Source organism: Phocoena sinus, chromosome 4 (genome assembly GCF_008692025.1).
Source record: "Phocoena sinus isolate mPhoSin1 chromosome 4, mPhoSin1.pri, whole genome shotgun sequence".
Classification (NCBI taxonomy): Eukaryota; Metazoa; Chordata; class Mammalia; order Artiodactyla; family Phocoenidae; genus Phocoena; species Phocoena sinus.
The window spans coordinates 3,533,757-3,547,339 of record NC_045766.1 but is presented as its reverse complement, the minus strand read 5'-3'; the positions used below and the strand labels follow the sequence as shown (position 1 = coordinate 3,547,339).

The following is a 13,583-nucleotide window of genomic DNA, read 5'->3' as shown; positions in this document are numbered from 1 at the left end:
GCCGCGGTGGCCGGGGGTAACACGCCGCCCCTGCTCCGCCTTAGGGCAACTCCCCCCTCCCCGCCCACCCCCCCCCACCCCCCCCCCCCCCCGCCACTGTTTGCCTTTAACGCGCGTGCCCGTCAAGGTCCCCGCGTCCCCTCCCTCCGGCCCGCCCGGCAGCCTCTGTTTCCCCCCACCCACCCCGCTCCCGGTCCCGGCCGCTCCTTCTCCATGGGACGCCCCTCGCCCACTCCCGCCGCTGCCCGCTCCCGGGACCCGCCTGTCACTTCACTTTTCCGCGCCGCCTTCCAGCCTTCTCGCCCGGCCGCCGGGCCCCGCCGTGCGCGCGCCCGCCGCCGCCCCCTCGCGGCCGCGCGCCCGCGGAGGAGGGGCGGAGCGGGGAGGGGGCAGGGAGGCGCGCGGCGCGGCGGGCCGACGTGGGACTCGCGCTCTCGCGGTCTCTCCCGGGCGGGCACGCGGGCACGCGCAGTCGCGGGCGCGCGCGCGGACGGCCGGGCGGCGGCGGCTCACGGAGGCGGTGGCTCCACTTTCCAGGACTCAGGGGCGGCCACAGCGACAGCCGCGGGCAGCAGCCTCGGGAGCCGGAGCTGGAACGGCCGGGGCGGCGGCGGCGGCGGCGGCGGCGCCGGGGGTGAGTCCGGGCGAGCGCGGGCGCGGCGGGGACAGGCGTGGCCGGGCGGTCCGGTGCGCGGTGCGCGGGTCCGGGTTCGGTGACCGGACGGTCCGAGGGGACATCCCGTCACCGGGGCCTCCTCCGCGCCCCTTTCCCCCGCGTCTCCGCTGACTCCTCTCCCCGGGCTGGGGCTCGAGCCCGCGACCTGCGCGGACGCCCCTCCCTCAGGTAACCGTTGGGCCCCCGCCCCGACCCCCCGCTCCCCTCGGCGCCGCTCGCGACCCGGTTCCCTCCCCGCGCCCCGCGTGCCCCCGTCCCCGCGCCCCCTCCCGCGAGCCTCCTGCCCCGGTTTCTCGCCCTTTCCACCCCTCCCCCTCCTCCCCATCCACCCCTCCTCCTGCCTCTTCCCTCCCTGCCCATCCTCTACCCCCTTCCGTTCTCGGTTCCCCATCCCTCTCCAGCCGCATCCTGGAACTAAGTCTTTGCAAAAGTACAGGATAAATGTCACGGTGGAAAGTGCCCGGCTCGGTCTTCTGCTATTTTCACTAATTGCATAATTGCAGCACATGGTGTCTCTCCGGGCGAGTGCAGGGTCTGGCCCCCCCGGGGCCCGCCTGGAGACCCGGTGGGGTGGGGTGTGTTTGTGTTTGCCCTGGTGTGGAGTGTGTGTTGTCCTGGTCTTTTGTGAAGCCCAGCGCTTGTCACAGTTTGGAGCCCAAGCCCATTTTTCTCCAACCTCTTCTCTGCAGCTCCCACTGGCCTGGTTCGAAACTGGATTCTCCCCCCGCCCTCCCCTTCTTCTCCCCCCTCCCTCTCTCTTCTCTCTTAGTGTTTTGATCCTTTTGCCCTTTACCATTTCTAATGAAGATAAAGCGTAGCTTCTTGTGTTTTTTTTCCCACGACCGACCAGAAATGTCCAATCCATCTTCCCTTAAGGAAATTAAGGCCGCTTTAGAAAGACCTCATCCTGTGCTCGGTGGCTGTTAGACCTATTTGCATGTCTTCAAGATTCATCGTTTTGCCTTGTGTATTCTTGAGCGTTTACTCAAATATTTCTATTTAAGAGTACAAAAGAAAATAAATGCTAGGGTTTACCTTAAGAGTATCTCGCCTTTCAGAAAGATATTAAGTTCTTCTTAGTTTGTTGTTGTTGTTGTTGCTTTAAAATCCCTGATTCCTAAAAATGTATGTTTCTGAATAGGTGGTAATTCATTCTGGACCTTGGGAATCTAAATATTTGTGTTTACTCAGTTTGGATGCTCCTTGGCTGTTTAGAGTTTTGTATGTGGGCTGATGCCAATGACGGAGGGTTTTCATATAATGTCATAGCCCATTATAGAAAGGTGGTCTCCTCCAGGACATAGCACCTTTTCCTCAAAACTTGGGTGTTCCACGATTATTTCGTGCATAAATATCTCTGCAGGTAAGTGCAAAGCTGGCTATTGCTAGATATTCTGCATATAATATAAATTATTTTACATTTTAGAAAAGTTTGGAAACGTGAGTGGGAAGACAAATAGCAAGAAATCAGATGACAGAATTACGCGTTTTCCTGTTGTAAAAGCTCAAAGGAACATTTGCTTTTGCAGTTTTATACCGTGAGGTACACTTATTAGGCTTATCTGGACAGTAATCCGGATTTATGGAGTGACTATGGTTGTTTTTACGTTATCAGTAATATTTATAACCAAATCATTTCATTTTTATGGAACATGTGAGTTTCATTTTGGATGTTGCTAATTTCCAAGACTGTAATTTACAATATGGAGTACATTGCTAATACAGGTTTAGGTAATTTGTGTGTTGAAGAAAGAACGATATCTAAACTCTTAATATAACCCGTATTTGAGGAAAGTTCTACTCTACTATTTTATGTTTAGAAGCCAAGTTTTACTTTGAGTAGAAAGCAAAAATTTAAGTATCTTAATATCTTTGAAACTATCATGGAAGAGTAGTTCTACGTGTATAACGGCGGGATTCAAGTTCATCTTCACTCTAGGTAATTGCATCAAATTAACTATTTAGGAATTAATGTTAATAGATGATTTTAAAGCGCTGATTTAGAAGATAACATTTAGAGAGTTTTAATTCAGGAAGTTTCATTCATTTGTACTTTAGAGAGACAAAACACCAGTCTTGTAACTAATTAAAATGCTTATAGACAGTTTTTTCTTCATAAAGATTAGTTGTCACTTAGTTTTTCCCCATACTTTTTGCGTAAGCAGGCATTCAAAAACCAACAGCCACAGAATTTCCCCTTACTCTTGATATTTGAAAAAGATATGAAAACTTTGTTTCTACAAGTTTCTATAGTGGTTATTCGTGGCCTTGAGCAAATTTATCATCTGTAGGTTAAGATTTGGACAAAATAAGGTATCTTAGGTACAAAGTGGAAATAATCTTTTTTCCTTATTGTGAAACTGTAGAAATTATACATCTATTTGGGTATTTTAATAGTTCTCTAGTGAGACTAATTTTAGTCTTCTGATATTCTGGAGCAGTTTCTGAAATTTGGGTTTCAGATTATGGCTCAGATTATATCATTGAGTAGTCTTTTAAGTAATTATATATACTTGTGGCATTATTAGATATTATGTAGTTACACATAAATAAAATTATTAAGATGAACGTGTAGCTTTATAACTAATGTAATATACAACTGAATTTCTAGGCATAGTTTATTAAACTGAAGCTGGAGTTTCAGTAAAAAAGAATTTTACTTAGGTTTCCATATGTTTGTCATATAATGGATTGCTTCTGGTTTAAGACGTATAAAATAATTTCTCACTCATTTCACATATCTCAAAATATTGCCAGCAGCATTTTGCTGGGGCTGAGGGCCTTTCTCTGAGAATTATTCTCTTTCTTACTCGCATGCACATCTGCTCTATCTAACATGCTCTTATATACATACTTATAAGGTTTTAAACTTCTGATATATTTTTTTTTACTGAAAGAAGTAAGCTGCAAAAAGAAATCAGTGTTAAATCCAAGGGTGAGAATTTAAGTGAAATAGCAATGAAAGGAAAAAAAAGCAAGAAATACGTTAGGACTGTTAGAGCTAGATGTGAAACACACTGATATAAAATTTCAGGATTCTATTAAGTGACTTTAGTGCTCATAAAAGATGTCACGGCTGTGGAGACTCATGCTCTCCATTTACAGGGTAGAGAGAAAAGCAGTCAGGGTTCCCTGTGTGTTTCAGGATTCTATTAAGTGACTTTAGTGCTCATAAAAGATGTCACGGCTGTGGAGACTCATGCTCTCCATTTACAGGGTAGAGAGAAAAGCAGTCAGGGTTCCCTGTGTGTTTCAGAGCTGCATGGAGGAGGGGGCCGTTGAGGGTGAGAGGGTGGTGGTGCTGTGTTTGCGTGTTGTCTTATTGAAGACGTTCAGGAATTTCTGTTGACTCTTCACCCCCTGTACTTCCTGATTCCTCCGTTCTCTTGCAGTGCTTTTTGGTTTGTGTTACCATACAAATTTCAACCACTTAAAGGTCTGTATTAGGAAATCACTTTGATTTAGAGCAAGCTACAAGTTAAATCTTTGGTGATGATGAGTTTTAATCATTGTCAGCTAGCTATACATTTGGACCGATTATAGTAATAAAAAACAGTGCTGTATTTGAGGTGTCTCTCTTTTACGTATTGATTCTTATTCTCGATCTATCAAATACAGTTTTATTTCAAGTCCTGATTTGATTGAGAGTAACATAGTATCTTTTTCAAAAGGAATTTGTCCCATTTATCTGTGATTCTTAAAGGTATATTTTGTGTTGTTAATGTCACTTCTTTTTTTAAAAAATTAATTAATTAATTTGGCTGTGTTGGGTCTTCGTTTCTGTGTGAGGGCTTTCTCTAGTTGCGGCGAGCGGGGACCACTCTTCATCGCGGTGTGCGGGCCTCTCACTGTCGTGGCCTCTCTTGTTGCGGAGCACAAGCTCCAGATGCGCAGGCTCAGTAGTTGTGGCTCACGGGCTCTACAGCGCAGGCTCAGTAGTTGTGGCGCATGGGCTTAGTTGCTCCGCGGCATGTGGGATCTTCCCAGACCAGGGCTCGAACCCGTGTCCGCTGCATTGGCAGGCAGATTCTCAACCACTGCGCCACCAGGGAAGCCCCTAATGTCACTTCTTAAAGGTAGTTTTGTTTTTTAAGGAAGAGGTACCTCAGAAGGTAGCTGCACCATCTCAAGTGGTTATGAGGTGACAGAAACATCGTTGAGAGTCTGGGTGTGGGTTTTGTCAGTTTGGTTTTGGACTTGTCAGTAAACTCTAACCTAGCTGGGTCACAAGGGATGTATTCATGGTGCTCAAACTCAGAAATTGATTATGATAGAATGACAGTTGTGAAGAGGACTGGCACTTTTTATGTGTTATCTAGGTTATAACAACTTACAGTACCTGTGTACCAAGGTATTGAGGAAATTGAGTTGGTAATCAGAGGTGCTTGTGGAGCATGAACTCAGGGCACAGGGAATTTGAAAGCCTTGAGGGATATTTCATCCAGACTGGGGCGGGGGGCGGGGGGAAGAACCCTTCATTGTTTCCATAAAGCCTTCATCTCCTGTGAAACGTGGTTGCTTGGTATATTGTTGGATCGGCGCTGGCACTGTGATACGGCTCAGTTTTTATCTAGAGTCATGGAGGCCTCTGTGTTCTTCTGTTATCACAAAGGTTACTTCAAACAATTCACTGGTTTAGAGGATATTAACCTTAGCCCAGCCTGGAGGATGTATTCATGTGATATTGGTGCGAAAGTGTGCCCCATTCCTCTGTTCTTGCGGCTGTTTTTACTAACCTCTGTTACAGCCCTTAGCAAGTTGGCTTACCCACTGGATCAGATTTCTCATGCTTGTGGGACCAAAGGGCCTAGCACAGTGCCTGGTGGGCAGTAGGCCCTCAGGTTTTTTTGGTTAACAGATTTATTGCCGTGTAATTCACATACTGTAAAATTCACTCTTTGAAAATGTGTAACTCAGTGGTTTTTAGAATATTTAGAGTTGTACAACATCACCATTATCTAATTTAAGAACATTTCATCACCCCAGAGGGAAACTTTGCACCTATTAGCAGCCCTTTCCCATTCTTCCCTCACTCCCAGCCCCTGGCAGTCGCTTATTGACTTTTCTGTCTTTGTGGATTTACCTATTCTGGACGTTTCGTATAAATGGAATCATGCAGTTTGTGGTCCTTTGTGACTGGCTTCTTTCACTTAAAATAATGTTTTCAAAGTTCATCCATGTTGTAGCATGTACTTCATTCCTTTATGTGGCTGAGTAAATAGTCCATCGTTTGGATATACCACACTTTGTTTATCTGTTCGTCAGTTAGTGGACATTTGAGTTGTTTCCTCTTTTTGGTTCTATGAATAATGTTGCTGTGAGCATTTTGTGTATATATTTTGTATGTTTTCATTTCCCTCCTCAGTACACTTTGAATGGATGAAAGAAAAGTTTTGGCAACTCCCAAAGCTGTTTTGTAAAGTGACCAAGTCATTCATTTTATAGTGAGCTTTCCTTGGTTCGTCTAAGATTCACTGTCTCTCTCTTCTTGAGGTACCTTACTGCAGTCCTCCCACAACTGAATAAATGATTTTTAACTCTCTAATCCAGGATCTAAAATGTCCACTGAGGCACAAAGAGTTGATGACAGTCCAAGCACTAGTGGAGGAAGTTCTGATGGAGACCAACGTGAAAGTGTCCAACAAGAGCCAGAAAGAGAGCAAGTTCAGCCCAAGAAAAAGGAGGGGAAAATATCCAGCAAAACAGCTGCTAAATTGTCAACTAGTGCTAAAAGGTACCTCAATTATTGTAACCTCTTTGGTTTTAGTATCAATTTATCATCTTAAGTTCTATCTTTCTCTTGCATTTAGTCATTTATCTGGGATGTGGACCATGAAGTTCATGGACTTTTCTTTCTTCTTCAAGATTACTTCTTTTTCATGGTTTTAACTGTATGCAGTATGAACTTTTTGGTATTTAAAGTCAGTTAAACAGCATGGCAGATTTATAAAGTACATATCCATAGCGTGTGTGTGTGTGTGTGCGCACGTGTGTGTGCGTGTGTGTGTGTGTTTATGTATTGTTAGGTGAGTATGTATAGGAAAATGCATGTAAAAGTGTGATGATTTGATTTATGGTTCCTTGACCATTAATATTTTATTCTGTTCAGTAGCAGAGAATAAAGAATGGGAGGCCATTGAAATAGTTATTGGATGGTACTGTATTTCCTGCTACTCCCTGTTAGTAAAGTGAGAAATGCAGGAGTTTAGTAACAAATGCATCTTGGTTTCATCATATTAGGCAGTGGTTCAGTCTTGATACAGATTTTCTTTTTCTCCAGAGGATAGCTAGGTCTGGAAGGAAGATATTTGAGGGATTCCCTATTGCCACATCAATTGCTTGTGATGATTGGCATGTCATTGGACTCAGCAGACAGATCTGCTCTAATATTGTTACGTTACAGAATATCTCTTGGTAAATAATTTAAAGGTGAATTGAATTTAGTAGAATCTTGCCTGGTCCTGTGATGTACTGTTCTTGTTTTAATACCTTTTTTATATCAAATAGGAAGTGTAAAGAAAAGCAGTCTAAATTTTAGGCATAGTGGAATGTCTGAATGTTGAATGGTAGCTTTATACTTTACTCGGTAGTATGAATTAGGGGGAACCCATCCCAAAGATTATAAACCACGTGGGCTAGTGGACCTTGTTTCTCTCTGGCCTAGTCAGTCCACAGGATTGGGAAGAACCTTCTCAGGCCCCCGGCAGGACGTGACTTTGTAGGGAGAGGTTTTGGAGTGATGGTGCGCGGTGAGCCTCCTGCTCCGAGGGACTAGGGTACTCAGTTTCCCTTTTCCGGACGTGTGCTGCTGATCCCTGACCTCTGTTGAAAGAGCTGTGTGACAGTCAGGTAGCCTAGAACTTTAAACCTTCGAGCCTCTATACGCGAATATGCCAGCATGGGGAAAGGGTTCAGTTTGTTTCTGCTGTCACACCACAAATCCAGGAGGCCTCAGCTGGTGGACCTGGTGGCAACACAAAATGCCCTGCTGCGGAGAAGTGGGGGTGGGGTTAGAGCGGATAAGGAAGGTGGGGATGGAGAAAATAGGGCATTTAGATGAAGGAAAGGAGGTGGGTGTGGGTGGGTGGGAGGTACTCAAGTACAGTTTCTGGCCCATGTAAATGGAGAAACTCTAATCAGTCAGTGTCTGCTTGGCTCATAATAGCAATTGGTATTACTGCACTGCTGAGAGTAAGAAGGGTCTTTGGTTGAGTTGCTTCCTGGCTGAAAAAAATCCCTCCATTGACAGATATATTCTTGTGAATCTGTGGTTTTCAAACTGTGATCGATGACCTTCCTCTAGACGGTCTCTGGGTGGTTTTCGGGACAGTGTCTGAAGTGACTTAGTCATTTACTGTTTGTTTTAAATATAAAAATGCTGCTTCACTGCTAATTTTTTAAGTAAAAAAACCCCCCAAAAACCCAACACAAAAAACTTAATTCTTCCCTTTTCCTTTTCCCCAATTTAGTTGATAGTGAAGTTAATTTTGTTCCCCCCACCGTCTCTGCTTAAGTTCTAACAACTGAGGAAAACATTGGGACTCATGAGCGCAGGGACTTAACATCTTTAATTCACCACAGTGCCTAACGTAATAGGGTCACGACAGTTTTTTACTGGCTGCCTTAGATCTTGAGTTTGTTGTAAGAGTTGGATCTTCTGTGGAGATTAGAGTCCCAGTACTAATGTGTTCAGAAGATCCAAGTTAGAGGCAGTTTCAAAATAAAATTCTAACTTGTTGTTATTGATAAATGATTTTTATTCAGATGAGACGTCTTTTCTAAATAGTGTCCTTTTGTGAGCCAGAGTTAATCATCTGGATCCGGGTTTGATTCTAGGTTCTGGCATTTAGTCTCTCTGTGATATTAGATGCATAATTTAACATTTCTAAACCTCAGCTTTATCTTCTGTAAGATGGGGATAATAACGGTCCCGTCCTCACAGCCAGTTAAAGTCTACTGTGATATTTCTCCAAGTCCATTTGATAAACTTTAGGAAAATGAGGTATATGTTAAACTCTGAGGACTTAATGCTGTCTGTTAAACTAGAAAAACTCAGATTTTTATAGTAACTCAAGAAAAGTACTTTGCACATAGATGTTCAATTGCATAAAATGTGCTGTAATTGTAGAATTAATAATTAGGTGTAGAAACATGTTTTCTTGAAAAAAAATGTCAGTTTTCAGGTATTACAGAAAAGTAATGTTGGATACAGAAAATATTAAATGGGAAATTTATTTATTTACTTATTTGGCCGTGCTCCACGGCTTGTGGGATCTTAGTTCCCTGACCAGCGATCGAACCTGGGCCTCAGCAGTGAAAGTGCAGAATCCTAACCACTGGACTGCCAGGGAATTCCTGGGAATTTTATTTAAACTATGGTAAAAATTAATTTCTGTCTTCTTCAGAGCTAAGAGGGAGATTTTAGTTACTTCTTTGATGCATTTTTGCTCCTCTTTGGCTTGAATTTGTTTCTTAAAAAATTGGCATGCTCTTATCACGGTCTGTTCTCTCGAAAACGTCTGTATCACTCTTGGTATATTTGCTATACCTCTAATTATATTGGTTTTGTATATATGTATTTGTCTTATTTGTAGTTGGACTATGCCTGGAGTAACAGATTTTGATGATTTCATTAAATGGACTAGTCAATTCAATAAAACATCTGTTTTGAGCTCTTCATTGAATTGACTGTACTGTCAATGTGAATTTTTAAAAATATTTATTTATCTATTATTTGGTTGCACTGAGTCTTAGTTTCGGCAGGTGGGCTCCTTGGTTGTGGCTCACGGGTTCCTTAGTTGTGGCATGCGAACTCTTAGTTGTGGTATGCATGTGGGATCTAGTTCCCTGACCAGGGATGGAACCCGGGCCCCCTGCATTGGGAGCTCCGAGTCTTAACCACTGCGCCACCAGGGAAGTCCCTGTAAATGTGAATTTTAAATCACATTTATTGCATACTACCTTTGTTCAGAGTGGACATTGTGATTTTACTGGATACAATATAATACTGTCCTAGGGATGATACTTAGCTTTAGACTCTAAATTTTTGTTAAGTTGAAAGGTTGATTTCCGTGTACATGTATTCCAATGTGAACTTTTATTATATGGGCTCATCCAAGTTTGTTTTCCACATAAGAATGAAGTAACACTCTTTCTAGATAATCTTTCATAATTGTTATATTTTCTTGATTCTGAATGTGCATTTAAAAACTTTTTAGTGTTCCTGAAATCAGGATGCATCTTACAGTTGATGCACACAATCATTAATTTAGGGTGTCTTAAAAATCAGTGGTCTTTTGGATTCACAGGTGCGTGGTACGTATCACCATTCAGAATTAAACTCTAGGTTTATTACTTGCAGTGGCTCTGTGTTTCCTGGGTTAATTCAGAGACTACTTTGAGATTTAAAAAATTTTAGTAATTAGTTGCATGATGTTTTCTTCTTGAGAATGAGTTCATTTTGGAAGGTTTTGAGGAATGCAGATGGTAGGGGAATATAGAAAGTCATCTAAGTGGATGAAGGTTTTTTAAAATAATAACTGTTAAGCAAACACCTTTGCGAATCCCCATGTCATATATTCATGTCCTGCTTGGCCCTGAGTAAGTTACTGAATTTTCTTTAGCCTAAAATATGGTTGTGTTTTAAACATGTCAGTACCTATACACCGCTTCATTTTTCTGAACCATAAGTCCAATAAGTTGGTGTTAAAATGAATGTTTCATATTGCCTCCATTTTTGTCGTTTTGGTGCCGTTTTCTTCAGTCAAGGCTGAATGAATCATGATTGTGGCCCCCGTCCTCCACTCCCCTTTCTTTTTAGCAGATGACAGTCACGTGCAATACTCTTACCATCCCTGGAACATTTAAGGTATTGGGTGAAGTCTTACAAACTGAAATTTAGTCTGCATTTTGCTTCTGACTTGACTCCGTAGCCATGTGCAGTCACTGACTTCTGTATCATAACGACTAAGGAAGTGGCACTGCTGGACAGAAATTCGAGTTAGGCGATTGTCTAGTTGATTTATGTCTCAAGAAAGGATTTTGTCTTAAAAGTTCTGATAAGAGAGAGGAGAGGTCTTTTTGTTTATTTGACTTAGCAAGATAATTGCTTGTCTTTTCACCATACCAGCGTACAGTTACTAACCTTAGTTTCCTAAATGGGGACTGATAAAACGGTAATCCTTAGAAAATTCTGTGAGATTTATTTAATTCACTTTTAATAGCCTAAGATCATCATGTAAAAGGTACACGGTAAGTGTGAATTATTGATACTTTTTCATTTTTCGTCACCTTAAGGGACAGTGCCTGAAATAGCTGCCTTCCTTACCCCGCGTGTCAAGACTGAGAAACTTAATACATACCATGATTACAAGTTTTGAGATAGAATTGAATTGCTGTTATTGAAAACAGCAGGACATCTTGCAACCGTTTAAATAGCAATTCTTCGTATAATCTTTTCTGTCAGGAGAAATACAGCCATTCTTTGGTAGCAGTGGCTCCAAATATGTTATAGTATATTGACTCACTGCTCAGAATTGTCAGGTTTATCAATTGCAAGTTTATAAATTGCCTTTTGTATTGAATAATTAGATTTAGAATTATAGATATCTGGAGGGGTTTCAAGTTCCATTATAGAATTATGTGACAAAATTATGACATCAATTTTTTAGACCAAAAGGGACAGTATAAGTATAAAGCAGGATGAGTTATTTGAAGATCCCAAAGAAGTTCTTTTATGTTAAAAATAGTTTTCTTTGACAGTTTAAGCATGCATACTCCTTTGAATGCCTGTTCTTTTGGTCCTCTTATTTTAAAAATGAAAGTATAGGGCTTCCCTGGTGGTGCAGTGGTTGAGAGTCCACCTGCCGAGGCAGGGGACACAGGTTCGTGCCCCGGTCCGGGAAGATCCCACATGCCGCGGAGCGGCTGGGCCCGTGAGCCATGGCCGCTGAGCCTGCGCGTCCGGAGCCTGTGCTCCGCAGCGGGAGAGGCCACAACAGCGAGAGGCCCGCATACCGCAAAAAAAAAAAAATAATAATAAATAAATAAAATAAAGAATAAAAAATAAAAACGAAAGTATATATATGTGTATACACACACACATATAGGTATGTGCGTATATATATATATGTATGTATCAGAATCACTTTACTGTACACTTGAAACTAACAATATTGTAAATCAACTGTACTTAAATAGAAAAATTTTATGAAAGTTATTCATGTTTCTGGCAACAGATTAAATAGCACAGAGACATTTTTAATGAAAAGCAACAGTTTTCTGTTGAAACACTCTCCCTGTCCCAGTTGCATTCCTTTAGCTGTCTCTGGTTTGTCCTGCTACGGGTTTTCTGCACAACCCTAAATCTTACGCATATACCTGCTTGTTGAATTGTTAACTTAAATAATATCTTTTGTCTCCTTGCTATGAAATTTGAGGATGTAGCTTGTTCACCTGCTTTCTTTTTTTTTTCCCTCCTCCCGGTTAATGATAGTTATATTTAAAAGAAAGAGTATTGGTTGTCTTTCTAAACTAAATAATATAGTTAAGCCACTATTTCTTATTCCCTCACATTTCAACAGTATTCCTTGGTTCCCTAGTTTGTAAAATGGGGATATTAGTACCTTTGTTCTTCTTTCCGTCTACTCACAGCCCCCCATCCACTTTTTGTTGGTTTCTGTTAGCTACACCCAATTTCACATCTTCAAGGTTAGTAACGTTTTCATTGTGTAGTGCAACTACAACCTGTCTTCTGTGCTTTATCTGTAAGTAAAAGGCCAATAAACTGTCTGTACGTTTACCTAAATATTTAGTGCCACACCAAACACGGTGTTAGGATTAGATTTCCTCTAAGTCCAATGTTATGATCTCAGGGCTCCCCAGTGAGTCATAGCATTTAGGTGAAATAGGTCAAATCTTTCTGTTTTATCCCTTAATATCTGTTACATGATTAAAATTATTTTACGTTTGAGTTTCCTTCCTGTTCGATCTATGATTTTCTTAGGCAGAAAATGTAATCTCTTCTGGGATTTCTGACTGTCTTTCTCCCCGCTCCCCAAATAGTAGGTCTTTTTTAATCTTTAAGTACTCCGCAGTCCCCTCTTGACCATCTCAACCTGTTTGATCTACACCCATCTGCTTTGTCTTCCAGAAATACACGGAAATTTCTCCTCCTTTGGTGACCACCCCCTTCTCTTTGCTGTTTATTCCTTTTTGCATTTTCTGTATCTCCACCTGCTTCCCCACCCCCCCACTACCATGGGGTCCTGAAGGAGTGGGAGGTGAATGTGTGTGTTCTCAGTTTGCTGTCTTTAACCTGGACTTACCCATTTTGTTTTCAAGTGCCTGTTTTATTTATATTTTTGTGTGAAATCTACGAAGGGTGGTCTCCTATATCAGATCTTTGAGATTTCTCTTATTTAATTCTGGGCCATATGTACTTTAAATGCATATAAACACATCACAGAGTCCATATTAGAAGGAAATCATATGTTCTAACGATAAGAGGTCATGGAATTTGTCCTAGTTAGAACCTCTTCATTTTATAGGAGAGAAAATTGAGGCCTAAAGAGAGGGAGCAGGTGTGAGCAGTCCTTTTGCCCAAGAGTCCTCAATTAATGGGATAGCAGAATTAATAGGTTTTTTGGCTTTAAATTTGTTAGGCTTGCTCTACTTCATAATGCCTCCCCAACCCTGAGTCACATGGCTTAGAGAAGTGACCATTATATCTGGACCATGCGCTTCACTTGGGAGGTTGGTGGCCGTCCTTCTGGGGGATTTGCACCAATTCTGAGCTTCCGTTGGTTGTCTTGGAAAAGGCACAGAATGAAACTGTTTGAAGATAAATGTCTTTGTTAAAATTCTTATTTTTTTATGGTGCTTTTAGTCACCTGTCATTACCAAAAGA

The 13,583-nt window shown here is 42.1% G+C and overlaps 1 protein-coding gene across 2 annotated transcripts in view; it reads left to right on the top strand.

Moving 5' to 3' along the window:
• Window positions 1-433: 433 nt before the first annotated feature.
• Window positions 434-13,583, top strand: part of LOC116753107 (ubiquitin-conjugating enzyme E2 E2) — a 353,959-nt gene continuing 340,809 nt past the window's right edge. The window contains exons 1-2 of one of the 2 annotated variants that reach the window (XR_004349683.1): window positions 434-634; window positions 6,227-6,410. Coding sequence is in view for 1 of the 2 variants with exons in the window: in XM_032630612.1 (XP_032486503.1) it covers window positions 6,235-6,410 (176 nt within the window). In the remaining variant the exon portion in view is untranslated. The remainder of the gene's footprint in view (window positions 635-6,226; window positions 6,411-13,583) is intronic. The other variant, XM_032630612.1, reaches the window with a different exon arrangement.